Genomic DNA, 15632 nt, shown 5'->3' with positions numbered 1-15632 from the left:
ATTAAAATGTTGTAGTTATATATTATCCAGCTTGAGCAGGTTGCCAGTCAATCACAAGGCAACACAGAGACACACAGGACAAACAACCATGCACACACACATTTTTACCTAAGGCCAATTTAGAGTAACCAATTAGTCATATTTTTGTAATTAGGAAGAAACCAGAGTACCAGGAGAGAGCTCAGGCAAGCATGGGAAGAACATAAAAACTCTGTGCACATCAAGCCCAGGCCAGGATTCTGGTTATAACCACTGTGGCACTGTGCAGTGATATTAGGATTTATCATATTATTATTTTAGAACTAGAGCAGGTTTTGTGGGCTCTAACGGTGTGGAATGATAGGTGTGCTGCTAAAAAAACTGTGATGCAATACTTACTATTGCAGCTTTTATTGTTATCACAGCTTATATCATATGATATTTGTGCATTTTTAGTACATATCATTCTTCCCTAAGGTGGTAGATATGCATTGACTCCTCTTAAACATGAGTTTGAATTGGGGTGGGTAATTCTGGACACCAATTATACCAGGTATGCATTCTTTTTATTTTTAAATTTATGTTTATGTTATTTAGACCTGGACAGTATATCGAACAAGTGCAAATCTTCCACAGAATAGCCAACAAATATACCTGTAGTTTAACCTCACTGGAAAAAACATTAGATGTATTTTACAGTCATCTAAATGGTTTTTATAGAACATATTTGACCTTTTTGTGAAAGCTGTCAAGCCTCTGTCTGAGAACTTGTTACCCTAGAAACCAAGGTAATGGAAGTGGGGTTCGCTTTCCACAGGTAAACAAAGTAATTTCAACACATCATGCAGCTCCACCAGAATGATTAGAGTTTGTGGTCATTTCATAAATTTCTGTGAGACCAGACTGATATTAAAAAGGATTATATACAACCTTAGGAAGCTCGGTGGCAGCAAACCAAAAGAGAAAAAAAAGCAAAAACCCGCTCAACCTTTCCACAAATATAGCTGGAAACAAATTCAAGTTTTTGGTATCTAAACATGAGTGTAAGTACAGGGTGATGAAATTATATCATCCTATAATGCTAGCTGTTATAACAGTTAAGACTTTCTACATGGATTCAATCTGTTTGTGATTATCCTCTTCTGTTACCAGGTTAAGCTATGTAACTTTAGATAAAAGAAATAACTGAAGCTAAAAGGGACGGTTTAAATATGTTTTATACTTTTAAAAGGTGGTTGTGGGGAAGGTATGGGCAGCTATTATCTTTATTTTGTAAAAATAATCGTGAATTTTTCCCAGTTTGTCTAACTGGAACAAAGACAAGAGAGGATTTTTACTATTTTAAAACCAATCCACGCTCAATAAAATGATAGTTTATGCATATGCTTTTTTGCCCTTGTAGCACTATTACCTTTACGTTATACTGTTACTGACGTATAATTCTGACGTTATTTACAATCAAGACAGTGGTAATCCTTTGTCCCTTATAACGATACTACCATGCTAAGCATACTGCAAAAAAACTGTATGCAGATAACATACCAACTGCTCATACCCACTCCACACAACCTTATTTAAACAAAACCCCAAACACCGCTTAAATACAAGAACACAGAGTGGGAATAATAACTATTTGATCCCCTGTTGATTTTCTATGTTTGCTCACTTATAAAGGAATAAAAATCTGATCTAAAATCAAACTACTATAAAGTAGTTTGATTTTACTGAGGAGACACAGATTATATGGAAATTAAAAATGTATTTGCAACAACACTGAAAACAACACTCTCCAATTATTCTTACCTCTGCCTTCCTCCCTCCTTGTAGGATGGAGTAAGGGGGAGTCAGGTTTAGCCTAAACCAGCTCAGTTATGGTTGAGGTGCAAACAAACCCTCCATTTCTGCTACTTGTGCGACCCCTTCTCTTTTCCAATGGTTATAATCAGTCTGACAGAGAGAGGTACCCCCAATCCTTGTGGTTTTTAGTATAACAATGGCCATCAGTGGGCTCTACATGGACACACTTTATCAGTGTATTGTTTTATTTAGTACCCCTACACATAACATATTATAAAGTGGCCAAACTCTAACACTCAGTAGTTTAATCTAACCTCCCGAACAACCCTATACCATTCCAAACCCTTTGTGAAGTGCCTTGAGACGACATGTGTTGTGAATATAAATAAAACTGAATTTAATTCATTTTGCAAAATAATTAGTTGTTCCCCAACAACCCAGTCAGAAGTCTGACTCCCACAAGTTATCTGCACATGTGGCACAAAAATCAATCACTCAATCTGTTAGATACTTTTTACCTTGTATAAAGCATACTTTTCCACAGAATCGGTGTCTTTCCTTTCAACCTTTCCACCAACATAGACAAAGCCAAATACCAAAAAGATGTCAGGAACAAGGTAGTAGATCTGCACAAGCCTGGAATGGTGTACAGGACCACCAGTAAGAAGCTTGATGTGAAGGAGACGGTGACAACTGTTGGTAATATTTAGAATTGGAGGAATATAAAATTAACTGTAGCAAATCCCACTCAGCCTGGAGCTTCATGCAAGATTTTTCCTCATGGGGTGAGGATAATCTCAAGGAAAGCAAGGAATCAACTCGTAACAAGAGGAATTTGTTAAATATCTGAAGGCAATTAGGACCATATTGATCAAAGACAACATTGGTAACCCTTTAAACTGTAATGGATTGAAATCTAGCAGCCCCCTAATAGAAGACACATCTACAGACTTGCCTTAGGTTTACCATTCAACATCTAAATGATTCAGAAAGTGGCATGGTCAGATTAGACTAAAATTATAAACTCTTAGGCATCTATTTAACTTGCCATGTTTGGAAGAGTAGAAATGCTGTTAAATCTGAAGAAAACAATCTCAGCACTCAAGCACAGAGGTGGGAACATTTTGCCTTTGGTCTTGTTTTTTCTGCCAACTGTACAGGATGACTTTACTGCACTGATGAGCCAATAGATGGGGTAATGAGAAGTCTTGCATAAGAACTTTCTTCCCTCATCCAGAATACTGAAGATGGGTTGTGGATGGTTGTGTCAATGTGAAGGTGACCTACAAGTACAAGGTACAAGTGAGAAAACTTACAAAATAGCAGGTGAACAAATATTTAATCAAATCAGATTTTACCTTTTGATCTTTTTCAGCTTTCTTAGAAATACATTCATTTTTTGGATGGTTTGCTTCAAAAATATTCCCAAACCTCTCATAAAAAAGGTTGACTTGTTTAATTTTTTTTACTAGCCCCATGAATGAAATCCTACTGTTTAATCTTATTCTCCATTTACAGGATGTGACCGCCCGAGCGGTGCTCATCCTGAGATATAGTTTCTCTCTTTAAGAAGCAATGGGAACTAAACTGTAACCAGAGTCGTCTCCGTTAAGCGGAAAGGTGTGGCTTTAGAGTGGTGCTAAGTAGTGAGGGATAGCTGACAATCCAGAGGACTAATGGGCCTTTCTATCCATTACCAGGCCATCTGACAGTTTTTCCAGCCCAGGACCTATGACCGTCTTCTTCTATGGCAGTGAGTGCTTTTTGGTTCAAGCGCCTCCATGGTGGTACTGAAAGGATGCAACTAATCCGCTCAGCATTGATCTGTACCCATTAAAAAGGAAGATAAACATTTTATATCAGGAAATCATATTCGTACAGATGGATGAGTGAGAATGCAGAAGCACATTGGTGGAACGTGGTCTTACATCTCCCTTGCATTTCCCTTGTCAATAGATGTGCTGCACTGTGAAAATGGTACATGCCAATGCCTCGCTGTGAGGTTTCTTGCAACAAGATAGTAGCAGAGATGTCAGCAGCCTATCGTCAGAGTGATAAACCCCCCGACATCTCAAATACAAAGTGTTTTTTTTTATTTTTATTGAAAGGCTGCAAAGATATCCTGTGGAGAGAAGGTAACGTGCCTCTTGGTGGGTTGGACGATGACATCAACACATGACAGACAGAAATAATACCGTGCCTCACAAAAGTATTTATATCCCTTGAACTTTACAAAATTTGTGTTATTACAATAAGAAGCCTAAAAGTATTGTACTGGGATTTTTGTGTAACAGACCAACACAAGGTAACACGTCATTGAGAACTGGAAGAATAATGTATGATGCATGTGCATTTGCTCGCATTTACTCTGCTTAGATGCGCTTTTTATTTCACAGTGCTTTGTGTACGTATTCAGATACTTTTAACTTGGCTACTTTGGTGTTTCTCTGAGTGGAGTTTTATTTGATCGACACAACTTAAAATTGTGAAAGTGAAAGGAAAATGATACATGGTTTTAATGGGATTGTTTTTTTTTTATTAAAAAAATATTAAGGTTGGCGTGCATTTATGTTCGACTTTGTTGATCCACCCTCTGGTGCAATTACAGCTGCAGGTGTTATTTTGTTCTCTACCAGCTGCGCACATCTAGAGATTAAAGATTTTTCCCAATCTTTTTTGAAAATAGCTTAAGTTCAGTGTGCTTAAATTGAGAGCATGTGAGAGCTGTGAACATCAATTTTTAAGTCTTGACATAGATTCTTAATTTGATATATGTCTGGGCTTTGACTGGGTCATTGTAACACACGCTTTGATCCAAACCATTCCATCATAATTTTGGCTGTGTCTCCCGATGTCAAGTCTTTTGCAGCCTCCAACAGGTTTTCTTCTAGGATTACCATGTATTTAGCTGTATGCATCTTTTTGTATCGCTGATGAGTTTCCCCACAGAAAAACATGATGTTGCCACCACTATGCTCTATGGTGTTATGGTGCATTCAGGATGATTTCCAGTGATAAGGGCCTTCCACACTGAATGGGGCACCCGCTGCACCGAGTAAAGATCTAGTGGAGCACAGCTCCCACCTTGGCACAAAGGTGCGAGCAGCTTGGTGGAGCTTGCACTGTGTTTAGGACAAAGTTGAAATTTGTTAAAAATTTAACCATGGTGCACTGTGATGGATACTTGTGCCACCAATAGAGACAGGATTTCTGTCAAAATGCTCCAGACCGAGCAAAAGGCCTCAGGTCAACGTGGAAACATAGCTCCATAAAATGTCCGAATCATAAGATCTCATCAAGATTTTTCTTCTGTGTGTTTTTCTCCTCTTCTCTGTATCACTATACCAGGTTTAGTTCTGCTGTGGGTTTTAGCACAAAAAATGTGGCTTAACAAAATAGACTCTTTTGCACTGTACACTGTGGGTGATCAGAGTGCAGTGCCATCTGTGTTGTTTTTTAGTTTATCTCCCCAGGGTTGACTGCAAGCCCCAATGGAAAGCTTAGTAAATGCTGTTTTTTTTTGTAGAAGTCTTTTAAGTATTCAACCACACAGCATTCCTTGTAGGTATAAAGGTTCTTCCAGGTTGGCACTACCCTCTTCATGGCTCTTGGCAAACTGCAAACAGAACATCATATTGGCTTCCTTTCAGCAATGGCTTTCTTCTTGCCACTCATCCATAAAATCCAGATTTTAGAGTGCATGACATATAGCTGTAGTGTCAACAGATTCTTCAAAGTTATCAGAGTAAAGAAGACTATACAAATTTTCAGATTTTATTCTTATTTATTAAAATTAATCAAAAACCATCTTTCATGCATTTCATAATAATGTGCTACTTTGCAATGATCTCTCACACAAAATCCCAATAAAGTACATTAAAGTTGTGTTTTTTTAAAGTGTTAACAGTTTAAATAGTGTGAATACTTTTGTAAGTTGCTGCTTTTCTAGTTTTCCTTGTTCCTTGCTGATAACATTCTCTAATCAACCATGCAGCACATTCCTATCCACAGGTGCGTGTCGACATTGGCTGTGTGTGGATCAGTGGGCGTGTGAACATTGATGCCTTTAATGACCTTTAGATGTCTTTTGGACAGTAGCGGATCATGACAGAAAACAGAGTGACTTAATTGTTTGCTGATGGAAACCTCTACTGATTAAGACCAAAAGAAAAAAGCAGTGGGATCTTTATCAGTTAGGGCTAACAGGGGTTGACACAACAGGGCACTGGTTGGTCACTGTGATAAATGCTTGCTACTGGCTATGCCCTATGGAGGAGTTAGCTGTTGTTACCATTAAAGTTTAATGTGAGGCTCCTCTTTGACCTTGATGTGGGAAATCTTGTCACAAGACTCAGCAGTATGAGTTTATGTCAAAACCAGCCCGCTGTTCGGCGGTTCCCTTGCAAATCACCAAAGTCCGCTTTTAGCCTAGTTTTTCTTACCTTGTGAAATTCAGCTATCCATTATGTCCATCATGCCTATTGATTGTTTTTTTTTTTTGTTGTTGTTGTTTTTTTACAAAAAAACAACGGCTCTGGTGTGATTGGGGAAAAAGGGTAGACAAGAAGAGGCCTCTGGGGTCATTTACCAAGCAGTTGAAACAAATGAGTGCGAGGTCATGTCAGGGGTGGTTCTTGCATGGATGGTGAGCCCCTTCTTCTGCACCCGATTTCAGTCCACCAACAACCCAAATGACCAAATGGCACCCACCCAACTAAAACAGACACATTACCCTGAGAAAGACCATTCTGCAAAAAACGGAAACTGTATGCAGCAGAACTAAACATTGTGCTTCTTAGATGGGATTTTCATTATAATAATATAATAGTGGTTTGATCAGTTTAGCTGTTTTAAATTCTAAACTAGAACTACAAAAATGTGATTTAGTTTTATTGAAATGGTTGTTTAATTCAGCACCTGCTGTCATAATGTGTGTTTTTTTGGCTGGACCAATGTGCAGACTGAAACTCCGGAGTGGCATGAAAACTAGAAGGATTTTAATAAAAAGCAAAAACATACAGAATGGATGAAGCAGATCAGAACATGAAGCATGGACTAAAAAAGGGCATTGAGACAGGCATGGGAGGGGAGCAATCTAACAGGAGCTTTAATAGCATGGGAAACAGATGAGTGGCTGGAGGGTGATGTGCAGGCACAGGTTGGCTGAATGAACTGGATTGCATGGTGAGTGTGGTTGAAAAGTAAACATGAATGAAATGATCTTGGATTCAAAGAAACTACAAAACATGGGGGAATAACAAACAGTGATCTTCGCACAAAAGGACAGGACACAAGAATAAACTCAGAACCTAATCACAAAGCTTGAATATGACACAACCTAAAACAACAACAAAATGAACTAAAAGAAAAGCAAGGAATTAGAACTTAAGAAAATAATCAAAACAAAAATGAAAACCAAAACACGAACACTTTCGAATCGTAACAAATCTGTTAACCATTTCAGTTATATTACCCAACTATAGTCTATGAACACATTTTCTAACGGTGCTTACAATGTTCTGAACATAAAGAGGCATCCAGTCTCTATTGACTAGACATGAAGTTAAACTATAAAAGGCTGGTTTGGGGAAAATTATAACTTTCTACCTATTGTTTGTGCAGCCACTTACCAGGCGGTACTGTGCCGAACTGCCTGTTAAGAACCAACATTTTAGGAAAGTTCTAAATGCAACTAAGGTGACTAGTGCTCAATGTTTTTTTCCTGATTTCATCTTTCAATTTTTTCCTGTTTTCCCGCAAATGATAACGTATGTTTTTAAAATGTGTCTTTTGTCTCCTTTTTCTGAACTTCAGGTCCGCTCACAAAAAAACATGATGAATCCACCATGAACAGACCAAGGGATGAAGGTATTTTATTTGCATGTTTTTTTTTTTCTCCTCATGCTCTATTTTTTTTACATGGGCATAAGAAATGTGGCATTTGCTTCTGTTTTAATTATCATCGGTCTGTGTGCACATCACATCATCCACCCTTAACTGCTTTGATTAAGACGCAAATCTGCTATTCTCTGTCACAAGCACACATTCAGGTACATAAAAACTACCCACAAAACAGTTGTTCATCATTCCCTGCTCGTCACAACTGCTGCTTTTTGGGTACTTGCACAGGAAGGTAATTTAGTCTCCTTTCTTGGTTGCTATGTGGCTGATCAGCCACACGCTGATGTTCTTGCTGTCCTGTGTGATGCATCTCTCAAAATCAATATTCAGTCCTTATTCACCTGTGCTTTTACTCTGCCACTAAAGTTCTCATCAAATGTTCCGCTCGATTATTGTCCTCCAAGTTGCCCTTACCCAATCCAACATTTATGAAGAAAAGTAGACCCATTTGCTATTGCTATACGTTTTTCGAGTGTAATGCTGTCTGCTTTTTATTGATGCAGCAAAAATCACTCTATGTACAACTGTTTCTATACACTCTGCTCAGAATCAGCTTCATTGGCCAAGACTGTGCACACAAACATGGAATTTGGCTTTGGTTTCACGCATTCACCTCAGACATTATGTATAAATATATTAACTTTAGAGAATATAAAATAAAGGATGAAAGGCATGGTATGTCAAGCTAATACACATACATATACACTTCCACACAAAATAGTGGAAGTGGGAGGACATTTATACCTGATTTTTTCAAAGTTTCTTAAAAAATTCAAATCTGAAAAGTATTCTGTGCATTTATGTTTAGTCCCGCCTTCAGCCAAAACTTTGTTTAACCATATTTCAGTGCAACTACAGCTGAAGTAGAGCTCCCATCTTGGCATAGAGGTATGAGCAGCTTGATGGTGACTGTGCTGCGCTCAGGTCAAAGTTAAACCTTTAACCATGGTGCACTCTGATGGATACTTGAGGAACCAATAGAGATATCTATCAAATTGCCTATGACTGAGCAGAAGGCAGGTGTGGAAACAGAGTTCTATAAATCATAGGATCTCATCTTCTGTTTATGTCTCTTCCCCTCTGTCTCATTCTATTGTCGGTTCTAGCACAAGTCAAATTGCAGCTTTGCATTAATTCTTTAGCGCTGTACTAAACTGTGGATGATCAAATGCAACGCCACCTTGTGTTGTTTTTTGGTTTATCTCCCCAGGGTTGACAGCAAATTCCTGTGGAAAGCTCAGCAAATGCTGTTTTTGGTGTGAAAGCCCTTTAAGTCTTCAGCCACACATAGCATGTAGGTTTAAAAGTTTTCCAGGTTTGCACTGCCCTCTTCATGGCTCTTGGCCAACTGCAAACAGGACTTTTTATGGCTTTCATTCAACAATGGACCTTTGGTGGTATATCTGTACCATATTTACATCACTGGACACTGTAATTTGTGCCTAGCCTAGTCAGACTGGATGGAGAGTGTCTGCGAAAACTAAAATTTTAGGTCTTGCGGCACATTCTGAATTTAACTAGTCTAGACTTTGACTAGACCATTTTAAAACATGGATATGCTTCAAGCTAAAGCATTCAATCTAAGCTTTTAGCTGTATGTTTAATGTTGCAGCCTCATGTCTTTTTCAGCCATTAATAAGTTTTCATCCAGGATTTGTTCTGGATTTTGCTCCATCTATTTTCTAATAAACTCTGACTAGTTTTTCTGTCCCTGCTGAAGAAAGGCATCCCCAAAGCTAGACGCTCCCACCACTATTTTTCATGGTGGTAATAGTGAGTTTCAGGTGAGGTGCAGTGTTATTTTTTCACCACAGATGTTCTGTATGTCGGCACACCTTTTTTATGCATCTCTGAAAGCTTGTGTATATCAAATGTTCTCTTCTAAGCATGTCATTGTACTGTTTCATTTTATGTTGTGTTTCTTCTATTTGGGCATTGAACTGTCCTTTCCCAACCGTCGCTAACTGCCATGCTTTGAAAAGAGACACAAAGGAGCCAGCACACTAATCCAATTTTGTGATTCCTTACCGGTGAAAACAGAGAGAGGGATTCATGTAGGACTGGAGTGGAATGACAGGAATGAGGTGAAAGAAAAAAAGAGGAAAGATCTGAGCACTAGGGAGGGCAGCAAAGAGGGGAGAGAGGTGAAAAAACACTCATAATGAAGACAAGTGCATGATGAAATGACATTTATAGAGCTTTGAAAGTGAGAGGGATGTGGAGAAACACAGAGTGAGAGGGTGAATGGAGAAGGACACCGGTAGAGCTTGACATTTATGCCCACAGCTGACGGATCTTGACGGGATCACGAGGGCTGGGCTGCAGTTGAGCTCTTACTTAATTGCTCAAGCTTAGGTGGCTCAAACATTGTTTTAAAGGCATTTTATTTGAAAGTCGTTTGCGAGAAACCGCACTGCTTATGTGTGGGTTTGGATGCCGAGAGAAAAGTGCTAATTCAGCCTTCAGTCTTTTACACCCGGATCAATGGAAAATTACCATAAGGAAATGAATGAGAGAGAAGCCGTGGAATGGAAAAGAAGAAAGTAGGCATTTTGCGTAGGAAGGTAAGACATTACTATTAAGAATGGGAGTTAAGGATGATATTCTCAGGTTAGGTGGTATGGACAGGGGTGAATAATGTGTCAGTGTGTCTTAAGCAGGCTGGAAAGACAGTGAGCTCCTTGTTGGCCATAAAGGTCTCAAACTGGGCCTCTTCTTCCCTTCAGTTACCTTCTCATTTAACCACTTCCAAGTCTCAAACATTAAGACTGATTCAGCCTTAGGCAAAGCATGCATTATCTTCCATTTACTATTATAACCAGATGCTAATGAGCTGAGTTTGTCTGCCTGCTTTGGCATTAAAACTCTTCTATAGCCACATTTTTATGAATGCAAATATAAAAGAAATTATGAGGGTTAAAACGTCCTACTTACAGCACAATTCTTCTTGATTGCTACCATTTAATGAATAGTTTGAATACTATCATCCTATGCAATAGAAAGCTGTTTTAGAATCTTCACTTTGATCAAACAGAAAATGTTGTTTTTCTTTCATAAGAGCATAGCTAGGACACTTCTTGCTAATTACAATTACATAAATTTAACACACCTGTATTATTATTATTATTATTATTATTATTATTATTATTATTATTATTATTATTATCTGTTTGGTTACTTACTCACAGGAAGGTCAGAGAAAGGAGCTATAGCTTCTGTATGCCTTTTTTATGTGCCCAAAAACAACAAAAAAAGTTGGCCTTAAAAAAAAAACTAAATGTAACCTGATAATTTTAAGGGTTAGAGCCTTTCTTACTTATAAAGCTAAGCTTAAGGTGGCCCAGTCAAGTCAGTTTAAAGTAAGGGAGATGCAAAGGACCCACAAGTCCTTAGGAAAGCTGAACATCAGCACCACAGTCACTCAGTCTGCCCCCTCGATGTAACATTTTGTGTCTCTTTCTCTGTAAAATTTCCAATGTTTGCTCCTAAAAAACACAATGTAAATCCTTTGTTTACTGGCAAACAGTGAGTTGTTATATGATGTCATGACGAGCTGTGTTACTTTCATGTTTCTGATGTAAAAAAAACATGATAAGTATAAAGTTCTCAAAAATGTCAGCTCCCTCATGGACCAGTTCTTGATGATCATCTCACCATCTGGGGATGAAAGTTCAATGCTCTACACACAGTCCCCCTAAGTAGTCAAATAAATAGTATCTGAAAGAGCCAGAAGGCTCTCCCTGTGGAACGACTGCAAGCATTTGGCATACTACGATGTGTTAAGTATCAGATGCACAGGAAGATGTTGCCAGATATAGTCATTAAAAGCAGTGTATCTTTGTGCACAATTGAAACAGAGGCAGTTTTAGTGTGTTACTGTAGCAGGAGTATTACACCACTGTCATGGTTGCATATGGTTTATTAACGTAAAAGTTAATGTTATTTTGCATCACTGAGATTTTCAGACTTTATTTCTTATCCCATTGACTAAATGTTGACTCCGTTCCTTTTTGACCCTTTCTTTCCTTCCTCTCTCCCTCACGTTCTTCCCTTCTTTGAGTCCTTTCCTTCCTTCCTTCTTTCTTTTAAAATGTCCTTTCTGTGTATGCTGCATTCTTTTTGCCCGTATTTCTTCTCTTTGTGTCTGTAATTTGTCTGTCGCTGTGTCCTCAAACCTTTCTTTCCTTGGGTCCGTCCTACCTTTCCTTACTTCCTTTCTTTCTTCCTTCACTCCATCCTTGTGTCCTTCTTTATATTTTTCCTTTTTCCATTCTACTGGCCCTTATTTCTTTCCCTCTGTGTGACTTTCCTTTCTTTCTTCTGTTCATCCTTCGTTGTGTCCTATCACCTTTCTTTCCTTGTGTTCTTTCCTTCTTTCATCCCCTTTATCCTTGGTTCCTTTTTTCTTCATTCCTTGGTGTACTTGTGTCTCTTTTCTCTTTGCCTTTCATTCCATTCTTCTCTCCTTTCCTTACTTGTGTCTTGTCTTCTTTCCTTCTATGGGTCATTTTTTCTTTTGCTTTTCCTTTACACTTAATTTAGAAATTATAAGCCACAGATATTACATGTTTAGTTCAGTTTTACACAACTATGATGCGATGCTCTACTGTGTGTTAGCTGATGTTTAATCCATTTGCTGCGAAAACATGTAGCAGCCATTTATGCTATTAATGGAAAATCTGTCATGGTGCAAGGGAGGTGAACTAAAACTAATATAAGGGAACAAACTAAAAGCACGGAGGGAAGAACACAAGACATAAGGTAAGGTAAGGTAAGGTAAGTTTATTTATATAGCGATTTTCAGCAACGAGACACTCAAAGCGCTGTACATACAATTACAATACAATCACAAAGAAAATAAACACAGATACAGACACAGAAAAACAAATCAAATGATAAAATCAAACAACAGAGGTAATTTAAAAAAAATAAAATAAAATAAAGAGAATAGAATAGAATGATGGATAAGAAAATGAAAGGAAAACTGGACTGAAAACGTAACCAATAATGTTTAGATGGCACAGTCAAAGACCACTCTAAACAAATACGTTTTTAATCTTGATTTAAAGCAACTAAACACAAAGTAATTAACTGGTATGGTAAGACATTTCTACCATTATGAACACAGAGAAAAGAAGAGGAGAAACATTAATAAACAAGGAAATGATCAGAAAAACCAACACCAATGGAATCCAAACCCAAGGATCATGACAAGTTCCCTTACTAAGTCGTTCCTTCTTTTAGAAAAAAAAAAAAACGTGTTGAGATAAATGTTAATTAATAGATTTTCCTTTTCCAACAGTTTGTAGATGAGCCTCTGCAATGCTCCATCAAATTATCCTATTACTCTTTACCTTGCCATTAGATTCTGAGGAATAAAACGAACATTTAAGTTCAAAATGGATCTACAAAAGTCAAAACAAAAATAAAAGTGTGAAGAGTGCCATTTTGTATCATTTTGTGGCAGTAGTGGCCTATTGGACAGTTGTTAGACAGGAAAGACGCATAGAGAGAAAGGGAAGACTTGCAATAAAGGGCCCAGGCTAGGAGAACTAGCACTTTCAGAACGGGGTGCTTCTCCCTAAAATGCCATTTAATTATGATAATTTCAGGTTTTAAAAAAATCCTTCCATGTCTCTTTTAGAAAGATTTAAGTTTACCAGACATTTCTAACCTGATGTTCACCTATGCTGGAGGCTTCCTACTCAAAGCCGGGCCTGATGCAGTTGTTGCATAATCAGCTCATCAGAGTTATTTAAGCTGACTGTTATCATTTTAATAATCTGTTGATTCAAATGAAATGAATCAAGTCTACCATTATCTTTTCATCTGTTTTACTATTGCACATTTTTATTGCTTGATAGTCGTCATTTGCCTCTCTGCATTGGAGCACTGTGTTACTCGACAGGGGCTCTCAAAAGTATGCACACATCTGTTAAACTGAAAAAAACAATTGACAGATATACTGTACAACTAAACTGAAAATCAAATAATTGTGTTAGAGGGAAAATAGGAAATAAAAAAATAGCAAGTAATAACCTGGTTACATAGGTGTGCACATCCTTTTACTAATACGTTGTTTAAGCACCTTTTTATTCAAAAACAGAATTTACTCTTCTTTGAAGATGTCTATCAATCCCACATCTTACTTTGTAATATTTGCCCACTCTACTTTGTAAATGTTCTCTAAATCTGTCAAATTGTGTGGAAATATCATGTCCTTAGCCCTTTTCACTTCTCTCCATAGAGTTTTGGCCAGGCCCTTGTAAAAGTTGCATTTTCTTTAGGTGAAGCATTGTTTTTATTGATTCTGACTCACTGTGAGGCTGAAAAAATTTAATTCTTCATCACTCTAAGCTTTATAGCAAACAGCTGAAGGATTTTAGCCCATACTGATTGGTGTTTGGAACTCTTGCACTAGCTGGGATAAAAAACATGTTTCACAGTGGGCTTGGTGGGTTTCTGTGATACACTATTATTTTCTGTTCCAAACATGACTTTTTAAATCGTGGCCCAAATATTTTAAGTTTGGTTTCATCAGATAAGCCCACATTCGCCCAGACGTTTTTATAATATTTAAATCGGGCCTAGATGTTTGAGAATTAAGAAAGGGGAAGTTATGCGTCTAGTTAAAGCTTAAATTGTGAGCATCTGTGGGGCAACTTGAAACGGACTGTACATGCAGTAAACAACCCAAACCTCTCACAGCTGAATGTGAGGAATGGGGTTAACTTTCCTCAAGCATTTAATTCATGTTCTTTCAACCAAGTGGGGGATACGTTGCTGCTAGGGTGTACGGTGTCCTAACTTTTTCATCAGATAGAATGCATGCTTGTAGAAATGTTTTGCTTAAGAGTAAAATCACCTTTCTTTCCAGGGATAAATAAAGGTTGATTGATTTGTGAACATTTCTGTTTAAAACTGAGTATTTAATGTGGTATCTTAATTTATTCACATGACTGAGGGATCTATAAAACTGTTGTATGTATGTTTTTCTTTTTTTCTTTTAACTAATCTAAAATGCTGCAGCACCTTGTCATTCCCCATCTGAAATGCTTCAAATTTGACATTTTTTCTTTAGGAAGCCCCCTCTAAATAAAATGCATGTGACATACACCACACTTATCAATGCTTAGGTATTATCAGTATGCTTTTAATGCTGATGAACATGAGCGAGGGAAGAAAACAGTACAAATGAGCTGTAGCAGACAGTTTCTGCCTCCTGTGGAAGAACCGTGGACATATGGCCTTGAAAGTTTGCATACGTTTGCGGAGGCAGAGAGATCCTTGCAACTTGTCGGAAGCACAAACTGAATGGAGAAAAGCGACTGAAGCATTCCGTGCAATTACTTTCAAAATGTAACATTTATGTCACGATTTCATGTTTTCAACTATACAGTTTGATTATATCAAATCTCTAAACTATAGACAAAGGGGAAACAAATTTGATCAATGTTGAACAAATCACCAAAGGAAGCAATTATAGACCACTTTCCATTGTCAAAAGCCTGACGGTTCAGCGGTCCTAAAGGCCTGATCATTTGCTCTTAAAAACATAAACACAGGCCATTTCTTTTGTTCTCTTTCTCACCGGGTTTAATTTACATTCCGAGTGTTGCTCTAAATGTGGTTGATGATGGCCAGCTAACACGTCACTCCTCCATATTGTCTTAGTAACATCAAAATAATTGAACTTCTTTACATATCCTTTGGTAAAACAGTCGATGCTCAGAATACACCAAAGAGAACAAGAACACGAGCGTCATTCTGGGGTCTGTGGCTTGAAATCAGTTTTTTTTTTTTTTACTTATTAAAAGCCTGCTCGTGTCACACATATGTTCAAACAAGGATGCTGAATAAAGCAGGAAAACTTTGCATGCATGTATTCGTGTGCCACCTGTCTGTGGGCTTGGTCGCCACACGCACACCCGCCGCCGCTGCGAGTGACGCGCCCT

The 15632-nt window shown here is 37.9% G+C and overlaps 1 protein-coding gene across 2 annotated transcripts in view; it reads left to right on the top strand.

The window, feature by feature from the left end:
- The window catches only part of nlgn2b (neuroligin 2b), a 127966-nt gene that overhangs the window by 55593 nt on the left and 56741 nt on the right, over window positions 1–15632 (top strand). For both annotated transcript variants that reach the window (XM_047378920.1, XM_047378919.1), the window contains exon 3: window positions 7591–7644. In XM_047378920.1, coding sequence (XP_047234876.1) covers window positions 7591–7644 — 54 coding nt within the window. The remainder of the gene's footprint in view (window positions 1–7590; window positions 7645–15632) is intronic.

The sequence above is a fragment of the Girardinichthys multiradiatus genome, chromosome 11 (genome assembly GCF_021462225.1).
Source record: "Girardinichthys multiradiatus isolate DD_20200921_A chromosome 11, DD_fGirMul_XY1, whole genome shotgun sequence".
In the NCBI taxonomy this organism is placed as follows: Eukaryota; Metazoa; Chordata; class Actinopteri; order Cyprinodontiformes; family Goodeidae; genus Girardinichthys; species Girardinichthys multiradiatus.
The sequence above is the reverse complement of the archived record's forward strand: the minus strand, read 5'-3'. Positions and strand labels throughout refer to the sequence as shown.